This window comes from Macaca mulatta, chromosome 3 (assembly GCF_049350105.2).
Source record: "Macaca mulatta isolate MMU2019108-1 chromosome 3, T2T-MMU8v2.0, whole genome shotgun sequence".
Lineage (NCBI taxonomy): Eukaryota > Metazoa > Chordata > Mammalia > Primates > Cercopithecidae > Macaca > Macaca mulatta.
The window spans coordinates 14,739,821-14,753,416 of record NC_133408.1 but is presented as its reverse complement, the minus strand read 5'-3'; the positions used below and the strand labels follow the sequence as shown (position 1 = coordinate 14,753,416).

General features: G+C 48.0%; 1 protein-coding gene across 1 annotated transcript; it reads right to left on the bottom strand.

Annotated features, from left to right (window-relative positions):
* CFAP298 (cilia and flagella associated protein 298) lies at window positions 1-12,611 on the bottom strand. The gene is given in 7 exon segments (NM_001194041.3): window positions 1-301; window positions 600-695; window positions 1,481-1,612; window positions 2,447-2,605; window positions 5,975-6,042; window positions 8,538-8,705; window positions 11,898-12,611. Coding segments are annotated over 7 exon segments (873 nt in total). The 5' UTR covers window positions 12,037-12,611; the 3' UTR covers window positions 1-190.
* Between the last annotated feature and the right edge of the window lie 985 nt (window positions 12,612-13,596).

Here is a 13,596-nt window from a genome sequence, read left to right as displayed (position 1 = left end):
ATGATTACGTATTTATTAAGTTCTAAAATCTTGAAGAACTGCTATTTTTAAAATTCACACTAAAAGAAAACTAAGAAAACTAGAAATGTTAACATCTTTTACAGAGGGTGGTAAGTGGCCTTTTTAAAATTATAATCGCCTAGGAGAAAGGTGAGCTAATCTCTTTGGAAGCGTCATCAGCTGGTGAACTTCATCTTGGTCTCCACTTTATGTCTTTTACTCCATGAAAATGTCTTTTCAAAGCAGTGTTATCCGCCCATGGTGAGTTTAAACAGGCGTCGTCATCATTTTCTTCCAATCTCTGGAAACAAATACGTTTTACTCAGGCAGGCATTTCAGGAAGGTGTTTTGCACATAAAGAGACGGAAGAAAGAGTCCATGACTGACCTCCCCTCTCCCTGCCCACTAGGAGCGGGACCCTTCCATGTTTAGCCCCGGGAGACATCTGGCAGGACCCCGACAGCCCTGCAGAGAGAGAAGGTCTAGAAAGAGCCCTCCCCGGCATCCTGCAGAGCTCACCACTCCCCACCAGCCCCAGGTAAGGCACGCAGGCTATGCTGAGCGCCAGCACTGCAGAAAGCCCATCTGTTCCCCGCTACCTTGAGCTCCTCTTGCCTTCTGTGGTAGAACAGCATCAGCTGCTTCTGCTCCTCGCTGCTAATAATAGGCTCTCGGGCTGGAGCTCCCTGTCCCCTCTGCAAAGAGGATAGCAGAGCAAATTGTGAATTAAGGTTCTTAGAGTGACAATCCTGAAGTTACAACAAATGTTTTACAATTGCCTTTGCCAACTACTAAAGATAAACAGGTCCCCCACGTCTGATCACCCGAAGTGAAGCATCGAGGGAAGCCTCGGTCTTGAGCAGACTTGAGCCCTGGACTCTCACTGTGTGGAGACCAGAGGCTGCACGACGCCATCTCTGTCTTGGCCATTCCCAAGGCAGACACTGTAGGCAGGTCCAGTGGGAAAGGGAGGAGGCTCAGAGCCACAGACTCTGGATCTACGTATGGTGGAGGGCCCCATTTCCCCAAAATCACAGCCTAGTGACGTAGGAGCACCCACAAAACCAAGGCGGCCCCTCAGGTTACAGCGCTACACGATGTCCTTCAAAGGTCTCGAAACTTTCCTCCTCCTGTACATGGCATCAGCAGTTTGCAAAAGCCTGAAATCAGTGTCGGGCGAAATTTTACATTTCAAGGAAAATATTTGTTTACTTGCAGCCCTATTATTGAGGTTGAAATTAACATAGTGTATTTCCTCTCCCCCACATATCAAAACAAACTCTAGGTATCACTAAACAATCCATATTTTCTTCTAGTTTTTGCTGGTGTGCAGGAAGAGGATATTTTTAGTTTAAACCCAAGCCAATAGGATTAAAATATTTGTACCAGTAGTTTAAATCTTTCAGATTCACTGTACATTTTTATCAGTTTGAAGGGAAATAACAAAAAATATTGACATGTTAAAGCAAAAAGTACTTACTTGCTGAATCTTGGCGATAATTTTGGTTTTTTCATTTTTCCCCACGTAGTCTGAAAGCTTCTTTGTTCTTCTCAGCTCCTTGGCTGCCCACCACAGCTGCGCCTCTGATTCTTTAATGACGTTGAGCCCTGCCTGGGGCCAACCATAAGAACTGGCTTGACTGTGGGTTCCCACCCGGGGGGCAGAGCACAGCTGAGCCCCTCCCAGCAGAGGGCAGAGAACTGATTTCTCCCGGTGCTCACCATGGGAGGCCTGACTCCCCCACCTCACTCTAAGTCCTTGCTGACTTTAGTACCTTCCCTGTTAAGTTTCCACTCATGCCCTGACTCAGTTAACCTCCTCCTCTGGACAACAGGGAGGTCCTATCTCATTTGCACCTTGATCCATATAGTTCATCTTAGACAGATCTGTAGGCCACTGCCAGGGAAGGGCACTGGCATCGTGCTGGGTGTTTAAATCGAGGTATAATGGGGCTGCCTGTTCACTTCTGCATATTCCATTTACTTAAGATGGCTTAGACAAAGAATATTGTCCAATAGGATAGGAAGTGAGAAAACCCAAGGAAAATGGAACATGAGGGTCAGAAAATAACATGAAGCAACAGGTAAGACTAGAAACACAAATTTCCATGCAAAGGGACAGATGCATTCAGGTAGAAATAGGAAGAAATTAGGTAGCTGGCTTCCTAGCGGCCAAAGACAGTGGAAATGTTTTCAGTCACTCCTGACGGGTGGCCTCACAAACTGCATCCACTGCCTCCTGTGTGTGGGGCCAAACCCCTTACCCGTGGGTACCCACTCTCAGGGGCCGCTCCTGAATTCGGAACTCTGCTCTGATGCAGGGCACAGCAAACCTGAAAGCTGTGTAGGGAACAAAACACTACATCCAGAAGAGGGGCGTCAAATCTGAAGGGCTTTGGGGGGCCGTGAACTCACCCTCCAGAGTGCCCACCCAAGAACTACATACCTGCGTTCCCGACAAATCTTCCTTATTTTCAAACTCCATGCGGATGGGATCATACGGTGGCAACCCCATGGGGTAAACAATCATCACCGCGCCTCGAAGCTGATCCAAGGCATCTTTCACCATCTCCATCGTAACACAGACACCGGCTTCCACTTGTTTCTGCAAGCAGAAAGGCATCGTTATCTACAGTGTGGCTAACCAATTCAGTACATTCGATCAAGATCTTGTACAAGACCCGTGCCAGATACTGCCAGAGCAACAAAAAGAAATCAAACTCTTCTTGCTCCCAGAGTGACTACCATCTATTTCAGGGGCTGAGCCAAGCACACCGCGGCCTGTATTATAAAGCAGACAGTGAGCAGCACTGAGCACGGAGTACAGTGAAGTGCGAAGCATGCTCCACCGAGAAACAGCCCGGTGCTGGCAGCACAGATGGGGGCAAGGATCAGGAGGTACGGCAGGGGGAGCAGGCACCACAGGTGGGCCTTGAAACGCAGACGGGCTGAAAAGGTAGAGATGGCAGCAGGTGCTTCATTCAGGACAAGCTGAAACAAAGAGAAGCAGGGGCCAGCCTCCCCGGCACGGCACGGGGCAGGAAGGAGAGGAGAAGGTGAGGCCAGCTCTAGTTGGATCAGCTGGAGTTTGTTTTCGAACGGCCACAAAAGCCAGGCTGAAGATTCACGTTTCCTCTGTTAGACCACGGGAAGCGACTGCCTTTTCTGGGAAGGAGTGGTAATGTTGGGAGATTTATCTTGTAACTGGTATAGAACAGACCCAGTTGGCCAGGTGTGGTGGTTCACACCTTACATAATCCTAGCACTTCGGGAGGCCAAGGTGGGCGAATCACCTGAGGTCAGCAGTTCAAGACTAGCCTGGCCAACATGGCAAAACCCTGTCTCTATTAAAAACACAAAAATGAGCTGGGCGTGGTGGCAGGTGCCTGTAGTTCGAGCTACTCAGGAAGCTGGGGCAGGGGAACCGCTTGAACCCGGGAGGCAGAGGTTGGAGTAGGCTGAAACTGTGCCACTGCACTCCAGCTTGGGCAACAGAATAAGACTCTGCCTCAAAAAAAAGAACAGACCTAGTCGGAGGGAGACCAGGTAGCAGGCACTGAAGATCACAGAGGAAGGTGTGATGGAATCACAAATACATCTGGTCTTTGCTACTCAGTTCCAGGCACAGAGCTCCAAAACTCGTGGAATTTCCTGAGGGACAGGAGTGTCTTGTTATTTACAACAAGCCCCTTCTCACCACACCTGAGCTTGTGCTAACACAGTAACCTGTAATCAGCGCTTGGTTTCAAGGAAGGGGCTGGCCATGCCAGGGAGACCAAGGACATGATTAGAGGGTTGGAGCTTTCAGCCTCACCCCCTTCCTCCACCTCCGGGGGCTAGAGGTTGGGATCAAACACGTGGCCAGTGGTTTAAGCAATCATGCCTACTGAGCAGAAACTCCACAAAAATCCCGGACACCATGGCTCAGTGGAGCTTCCTGATTGGTGCAGACGCTGATGTGCCAGGTGACGCATATCAATGGGGGCATAGTGGGAACCTCCAAATTTGTAGTCAAGCTGGACACACGTATGGGTGGCCTGGGGCCCTCACGTGCAGCTGGTGTCTGAAATAAGAGGAGTCTTGTTGCTGATCTTGCCCTTTGACCTGTGGGGTCTGATGCTAACTCCAGGCATTGGTGTCAGAATTGAAGGATCTGCCTTTGACCAGTGGGGTCTGTGCTGTCTGAGTAGTTAGTGTCAGAATGAAATGGAACTGACTGGCAGGACCCCCAGTGGGCATCAGAATGCAAAAGCCTACAGGAGAGCCTTCAACAAAGCCAGAGCTGTGGAAGTGAAAGGAAGAGGAGGATTTAAGAGGCATCATGGGACCAGACGGTACAGGACCCCACTTCAAACCTAGAGGTGACAGAAGGGAGAAGTGCTGAAGATGACACTGAGGATTTGGCCTATAAAACCAAGACACTGAGGTTCTGTTACTGGAGACAGAGAAGCTCATAGGAGGTGCTGATTCTCAGGGACAGAACACAGAGGGAGAGGAGGAAGCAAAGAGCTCATTTCTAGAAAACTGGACCTCAGAGTGCTGACCGGGTGTTCAGATAGCACGGTCTCGCAACCAGCTGGAAATTCAGGTTGCAAGTGAAGCAAGATGTCAGGGGGAAAGGACGGAAGCTTCAGAGTTATCTGCAGAGGGTGGAATTTGCATTTGGCAGAGTAGATAAGATGCCAAGGGAGCAAGAAGGCCAAGGATAAAAAGTACTTTCAGAAGTACACAGGCAAAGGGGAGAAGCGAGGCGACTGAAGGAGGAGTTCCACAGCAAAGCGTGGGGAGAAAGGTGCAGAACAACGGCCAGACCACCGTTTTCCTGCCATGGCCTGAGATGCGCTCGCATGCCTAGATGCCATCATCACGCAAACACTGGGCTCAGCCAAGGCCTCTCCTGTGGAGCTTCTTCAAGCCGTTACTATATTAACAGGCACAGAGCTTCAGGGCAGCCTTTGCTGAGGCTCTTCAAAGATTAGTCAAAAGCTTGATGAGCTTGAGAAATTTTGGTTTAAAAATAACAGTTCTGCTGAGCAAATCAGAAGAAGCAGAATAAACAGTGGTTATCAATCGAGAGACTTGCAGTTGAGGGTGGTAGCAACTAATATCACCAACACACAAATACAAGCAACATATACAGACACCACTTCTTTCAATAGCCTTAAATTCTTTTCCTCCAGATACACATTATCTGTGTATCAATGGTATAAATTTACGCTCCTCCCTCTATAAAATAGCCTTTGTATAAATGCTAAAGACAATTACAAAAAACCGATTTATATCAAATACATATTAAGTCAATCAAGTGTCTGGAGAACTACTCTATGGCCACAATATTCAAATCTCCCCTACTTAGCTTTGTTAAGTTCTTCAAAAAGGTAAAAGAAACGAAATCAACATTTGTATTATACATATTTGTATTATACGTGAACCTACATTTACACAAGCCAACAAAATTTGTGTCTGCCTGTAGGAACGGGGAGGACTCTGGGCAACTGTCAGGATTACGAAAGGAAAAGCTATGGCCTACCCCAAATATGCTTGTTTCCCTTGCCTCCAGAAGGCTGAAAGAGAAGGCTGGCTGAGAGGCAACTCTGGAAGCCAGAGTTGGAGTTTTTTCTCAAAAGACAAGTTTTAGGCCAGGCGCGGTGGCTCACCCCCGTAATCCCAACACTTTGGGAGGCTGAGGCGGGCAGCTCACCTGAGGTCAGGAGTTCGAGACCAGACTGACCAACATGGAGAAACCCTGTCTCTACTGAAAATACAAAATTAGCTGGGCGTGGTGGCACATGCCTGTAACCCCAGCTACTCGGGAGGCTGAGGCAGGAGAATTGCTTAAATCCGGGAGGTGGAGGTTGCGGTGAGCCGAGATCGCACGATTACACTCCAGCCTGGGAAACAAAAGCGAAATTCCATCTCCCCCTCACCCCCCCAAAAAAAGACAAGTTTTAGAGCATCATTTAAAAGAGCCAACCTTAGATATTATTGCTTTGGCTTCTTCTATAGTCTTCTTTAACACTTGCTTCATTTTCTCATTTGGAGCTATAAAAAAAAAAAAAAAGGAGAGAGGGAGAGAGAGCTGTCAAATATAAAGCCTCTTTAAAAGTCTTCTGAAATATCTCAATCCCTTCTGTCTGAGTCGGGGTAAGTGGACTGAGACAGAGTGCGAGTGAAGTGTCTCAATCCCTTCTGTCTGAGTCGGGGTAAGTGGACTGAGACAGAGTGCGAGTGAAGTATCTCAATCCCTTCTGTCTGAGTCGGGGTTAAGTGGACTGAGACAGAGTGCGAGTGTGGACTGTAGGGAAGAGAGGCAAGAAACCTGGCTGCCGGAAGTTAGGTGAAGATCTCTTCCCAACACAGACACCTGGAGTGTGCTTTATGCAGTGGCAAAGGCTACAAAAAACAGAAATCCATGTTGTTGGGTAAACAGGGCCGGCAAACTTTTTCTGGAAAGGGCCAGAGAGTAAATATTTGAGGCTTTGCAGGCTATACAGTCTTGTTGGGTGGGATTACTCAGCTCTGCCATGTAGCACAAGAGCAGACAATACGACAGAGCTTGCAGTGAGCAGAGATTGCGCCACTGCACTCCAGCCTGAGAGACAGAGTGAGACTCCGTCTCAAAAAATAATAATAATAAAAAATATATAATAAATAAAAAAAATAAATGGGGTGGCTGCATCTCCATACAATTTTATTTACAATAGGCAACTGCCTGAATTTGGCCTGTAGCCCATAATTTGGTGACCCCTAGATCAGGAAAAAACAATAACTTGAAAGCTTAGAAGCAAAAAAAAAAAAAAAAAAAAAAAGAAGATGAAATGCCCAAACCTAGGGAAAATGGGGCAAGTTGAAACCATATATTCCTAATAAATAACAGTATTAATTAGACATTGAAAATATTAGAAATATAAGATTGTATTAGAATAGAAGTGGTTAGGTCAGGGGTGGTGGCTGACACCTGTAATCCTAGCACTTTGGGAGGCCGAGGCAGGTGGATCACCTGAGATCAGGAGTTCGAGACCAGCCTGGGCAACATGCAGAAACCCTGTCTCTACAAAAAATACAAAAATTAGCCAGGCGTGGTAGCAGGCACCTATAATCCCAGCTACTCTGGAGGCTGACACAGGAGAATCACTGGAACCCGGGAGGCAGAGGTTGCAGTGAGCCAAGATCATGCCACTGCACTCCAGCCTGGGCGACAGGGACTCTGTCTCAAAAAAAAAAGTGGTTAATTTAAGAACATACTACATATTGTTTTAATGATGAATAATGAACTGTTAAGTGGTTCTCATGTTTTTTTTCTTCATCTTACCACATCTTCTTAGGTCAGAAAGATGTGGAAGACAACCATTTTTCAGGTTAACATTCAAAGGAAATAATACTAGGAATTCTTACTATCCCTGATATTTAAAAAAAATGTATTTTTGAACTGGTAAGGCCTTGCAGGAATACTGTTCTTTTACTCCTAACAGTGTTTTAGGGCTGATCAATTACAGTGTTTTAAATGGAGCTTTTAATGCAGGTTAAAAAGAATAAACTATCAAAGAGGATTATCATCAATTCCACATGATCGGCCCAACACTGAAAGGAGAAGAATTTCTTCAGTGTTTTGCCATGTACTGAAGTGCTCTGCCCCAGAGAGAGGCATGTCCTTGATCAGGGAAGTCCATGTGCTGACATGCTTTCCCTTTCCTCTTTCACACAGTCCAGCTCGAAAGATCCCCCAACATCTGTGAACAGTAACAAAACACAACTCTGAATACATTTCAGTGAGTATCTGCCAACAATTATTAGGTGGAACCACATGAAATTGCCAATACTCAACCATTTTTGACCTACAGAAGGGAAAGGGTCATGTCATCTGGTTCATCGAATATATTTAAAAGCAAGCTGCAACTTATTAAGAGCAAAACAAAAACTTCCTTTATCTACCTAATTCATCCTAGATTAGAGTTTTACCACAGGAGCTACAGAGTACAGTATTTTCTAAGTCTGTAGAGAAATGATGAGGTCAATTTTTGAACATAAAGAACTGCTTTCTTTACTAGAAAACCAAGTCCCTTGTTCCATCTCTGCTACCTCTGAGGGGTGTAAGCTGCTTTAAATCCTCCCCACTGATTTGTATAAATTATTTATGAAGCATTGACGTGAAGTTTTATAGAAGGTCTCAGACCAGGCGCGTTGGCTCATGCCTGTAATCCCAGCACTTTGGGAGGCCGAGGTGGGCAGATCACCTAAGGTCAGGAGTTTGAGACCAGCCTGGTCAACATGGCAAAACCCTGTCTCTACTAAAAATACAAAAATTAGCCAGGCGTGGTGGCGCATGCCTGTAGTCCCAGCTACTCAGGAGGCTGAGGCAGGAGAATTGCTTGAACCTGGAAGATGGAGTTGGCAGTGAGCTGAGATTGTGCCACTGCACTCCAGCCTGGGCAATAGAGCAAGACTCCCTCTCAAAAAAAAAAAAAAAAAAAAAAAAGGAACTGTTTTCATACTTATGCCTATATAAGCATGCACATAGAAGAGAAATCCTCACTTACCTTGCCCATTCCTTCGTCCAATATCATCCTTTTTAAATACTGCACCTCCACTGGGTACACATTTTTCACCCCATTCATCTTTCAATTTCAATTCTTCAATCTGATCATCAGTCAGTCCTTGCATATTAGGAGGGAGAAATATGCCATGTTCAGCTAATTCTTCCATTTCTTAAAAATAAGCAAAAGACAGTATCAAAATCACAACACCTCATAGCATTGGAACGTAAGCTACAAAGGGCCAGGGGCTTGCCCAACTGGCTCACTATTTTGTGGAACAAATATTTATATGCCACTTGCTAAGTGCCAGGCCTGGCCTGGACCCTTGACAAAGAGTCATTGATCCACCCTCAGCCAACAGCATAGAGAGCTCAGAAGCTCGCCCCAGGTCCCAGGCAATCGGCCTGTAGATTGAGGGGCCAATCATTTGTGCTCTGTTGTGCTTCCTAACTCTGGAGAAGCAAAATTACTATTCATTGAACACCTGAATATATATTCACATGGGTCTTACAGTTTTCCAAGTGCACTCACATGGACTATCTCATTTAATTTAACCTTGTACATTCCCCCCACCCTCCTTAATTTATAAGTTGTATCATGTCAGGCTTGCTCAGATGACACAGCTGCAGCTGATATCTTTTTTCTTGAGACGGAATCTCACTGTGTCACCCCGGCTGGAGTGCAGTGGCACGATCTCAGGCTCACTGAAACCTCCAGCTCCCAGGTTCAAGCGATTCTCCTGCCTCAGCCTCCTGAGTAGTTGGGATTACAGGTGTCCGCCACCATGCCCAGCTAATTTTTGTATTTTAATAGAGACACGGTTTAGCCATGTTGACCAAGCTGGTCTCGAACTCCTGACCTCAAGTGATCCACCCACCTCAGCCTCCCAAAGTGCTGGGATTACAGGCATGAGCCAACGCGCCTGGTCTGAGACCTTCTATAAAACTTCATGTCAATGCTCCATAAATCATTTATACAAATCAGTGGGGAGGATTTAAAGCAGCTTACACCCCTCAGAGGTAGCAGAGATGGGACAAGGGACTTAGTTTTCTAGTATCATGTTCACTATTCAAATGCATGGCTGTTTTTCCTAATCCTTATATATTCACCCCAAAACCAGTCCGCATTTTAACCTTGCAAAATTGCCTTCCTTCCTTTCTCTCTCTCTCCTTCCTTCCTGTGAAGGATGCACTTGGATCTCAGTGTTCCCATAACATTGTGTGAGGACGTCACCTGACCTGAAATAATACAGTATTACGAATAAATGGTGTCACTGAATGGGATGTTTACTGTCTCCCTCTCCACCACAGTCTAAGCTACTTATTTCTTAAAAATAAGGGAAGGTTAGATAACATCTATCACAGTCATCATGATGCCACCTCATACCCCATTGGAATGTTACCTTCCAGGGGTCAGGGGCCTTGCCCATCTGGCTCTCTATTTTATGGAACGAACATTTATATGCCACTTGCTATGTGCCAGACCTGGCCTGGACCCTTGACACAGGGGCACGGTACTGGTCTTATTCATCCTTGTCTTTCTTTTCTTTGAGACAGGGTCTCCCTCTCTCACCCAGGCAGGAGTGCAGTGGAGTGATCTCAGCTCACTGCAGCATTGCCTCCCGGGTCCAAGCGATTCTCATGCCTCAGCCTCCCAAGTAGCTGGGACAACAGGCATGTGTCACCACGCCCAGTTCAGTTTTGTATTTTTAGTAGGGACTGAGTTTCACTATGTTCTAGGCTGGTCTAGAACTCCTAGGCTCAAGGGATCCACCTGCCTCTGCCTCTCAAAGTGTCAGGATTACCCGTGTGACCATTGCACCTGGCCCCATCCTTGTCTTCTGAAGGCTGAGCACTGGTGCAGAATAAATACATGAATTTTAAGTTCACTAATGTGACTCTCAGCATTCAGCACATTTCCAATTTATAATGTTATAGAAAGAAAAGACAAATTCCTTTTCTCCTCAAATGCTTTAAGATAACATTTAATATTGTGTTTGTGTTGGAAGCTCAATTAATACACTACACATAAGTTTCATGAAAAGAACCATAACCCTCAGGAATTTCTCCACGGTGCAGAAATTACAAGTTCTGCAATTTAATCAATACATTTAATAATAAATCACATATTCATGCAATTTAATAAATCACATAAATGAATATACTATTTATTGCAAATAGTTACGTTTGTATTTTCTATGTATACATAATGATAGTTATATAAACACTTAGTAATATCCTACACCACATCAGAAAGTATCATCCCGTCAAGTTCAAAAGCTATGCTGTCTAATGCGGCAGGTACTCACTCACTTGGCGATTTAAATTTATTCAAATTAATTAAAATCGGCCGGGCGCAGTGGCTCACACCTGTAATCCAGCACTTTGGGAGGCCAAGGCAGGAGGATCACCTGAGGTCAGGAGTTCGAGACCAGCCTGGCCAACATGATGAAACCCCGCCTCCACTAAAGATACAAATATTAGCTGGGCGTGGTGGCATGTGCCTGTAATTCCAGATATTTGGGAAGCTGAGGCAGGAGAATCCCTTGAACCCGGGAGGCGAAGGTTGCAGTGAGCCGAGATCGCACCACTGCACTCCAGCCTGGGCGACAGAGAGACCCTGTCTCTCTCTCTCTCTCACACACACACACACACACACCCCACACACTATATATATATTTAATAAATTAAAATGAAAATGTAAAATTCGGTTGCCTGGCCACACTAGCCACATTCCAAATGCTCTGCCACACGTGGCCGGCGGCTACCCAATGGACAGCACAGATGGGGGCCCTTCCACCGCGGGGAGATTCTGCGGAACAGCGGTGCCCTGGAACCTGCGCGGGGAAGGGAGACGGCGCCGCCAAGCGAACAACAGGCCGTTTCCAGGGCGGGGAAAAATCACCAAGGCTTCCTCAACTGTAAGGAGCCGCCCCAAAGCCAGGTGGCTCGCTGCTTTACATCGGGCGACTAAAAATAGTAAATTCAGCTTTTAAAAGCCCATCCAGTTCTCATCTCACCCCTCACACGTGATTAATTGCACTAAGTCGGCTGTTCAGCCCGGTCTTTAGGTTCCCTCCTCCCTCCCCAGCCCATTTCCACTTATTCGCAGCACCCCAGGATTCGCAGCATCCCGGCTCCGAGAGGCACCTGGGCCCACCTCCCAGCCCGGGATGCCAGACAGGCCGGACCTTCGGTTCCTTATTCATCTCCGGTTAACCCTAGTGTCCCGTTTCAACCCCGGCTGCTGCAAATCTCTTCAATAATCTTCACAAACCTGACCCCTCGGCCCATCCTGCCCCTCTTTCTCCATCCCACGCCTGTCTCTCGATCTGTCCCGGCTGGGCCCGCCCGTGAGCCGCACCTGAGCAGAGGCGCTGCACCTTGAGGCGCCCATTATAGACCCGGGCCACCTGCACCGTGAGCTCCTCCAGCTCGGTGCTCCCAGGCGCCTGCAGCAGGAACTGGCTCTCGTCGCCCCGCTTCACGTGCAGCAGAACCATGGCGGTCCCGCCGAGGCACTGAGGCGGTGAGAAGGCCCGGGCTGTGTGGCCCGCGGATCCGGCCGGCCGAGGGTCGCCGGATCGCCAGCAGCGGCGACGTACTAACAACAGCCGCTCGGGGGCCCGAACCCCACGCTCCCGAGCCCGCAGTGAGCTAGGGAAACGGCACTCGCTCCCGGAAGTGGATGTTGCCAGCAGCAACAGTGAAGCAGAGTCAAAAGAGCCGCCAGCTCCAGCTCAGAACTCGCGTAGCGGAGGCTGGTGTGCACTGAGGCCCAGCAATCTACGCCCACATGTAGCTGCCGCCGGGGAAACCACCCACACAGCCTGAGAGGGCAGCTGATTCTGGCCGGGCCGACGGAAGGAGATTCGCAGAGGCCCCTCCCGGAAGTGACTGTTGTCGTGGCAACTTCCCAAACACAGACCAAGCCGCTGAAGTGGAGGGTGGACCTCCCAATCGACTGGTCTGGGGCCCGAGATTCCACTCAGGGAGATACGTGGGCTGAGGTGGGAGTTACTAGATGGGGAATGGGAGGGACGGCAGGCAACATACGCGCCGAGTTCCGCAACTGCCGCCCCACAACCGCTCCACATTCTAGCGTCCCTTCCGCCGCTTTCAGTCTCCACTTCCGGCAACGCCTCCATGCTGCTTCCGGCCTGGGAAAGTTTGGCGGCAGCGACCTAGAACTGGGTCGCTCTGTTGGCTGCTGTTTGCGCGCGTTTGCTTTTCAGGACGGAGGGGCCAGGGCGAGTGTCCGCACTTCTTCGTTCAGGCTGATTTGGATGGCGTTGGTAGGGTAGCTCCAGCGTTTCCTGCCTCAGCGACCCTTCCCGAAATATCCAGCGGACTCTTGCAGAAGTCGATCGGCGTCAGTCGCTGTTTCTTCCGGGCGCCGCAGATCCACAGTCACTGCTCCCATGGAGCTTATATTTTAGTGTGACAAAGAGAAAATAAAAATAAATGGCAGGCCGGGCGCTGTGGCTCACGCGTGTAATCCCAACACTTTGGGAGGTCGGGAGTTCGAAACCAGCCTGGCCAACATGGTGAAACCCCGTCTCTACTAAAAATACAAAAATCAGCCAGACGTAGTGGCACGTGCCTGTAATTCCAGCTACTAGGGAGCCTGAGGTGGGAGAATCGCTTGAACCCGGGAGGCGGAGGTTGCAGTGAGCCTAGATCGCGCCACTCCATCCTCTGCGACAGAGTGAAACTGTGTTTCAAAAATAATAAATAAACGGACAATGCAAATTCAAATACAGGACTAAAAAAACTAAACAGGTTGATGGACTTCTTAGGTTGGATGGTCAAGGAATGCCTGAAGAGATGCATAACATTTGCAGAGTCCTTAGTAACAAGGCGTCTAGGCGAGATGGTGCAAGGCCTCTACCCGTTGTCTCGTTCTTGGAGGGGAGCAGTGCTGAGTACATATTGATTTGACTGTTACAAGCGCCCGCTACTTCCTGTTCCTTAAGCTTTGGAACTTTGGTCTTCTTGGTTGAAACTGGGGAGTGTGTGTTGGGGAGGGGGCGTGTTGGGCGAAAGGGTATGACTGAAGGCCT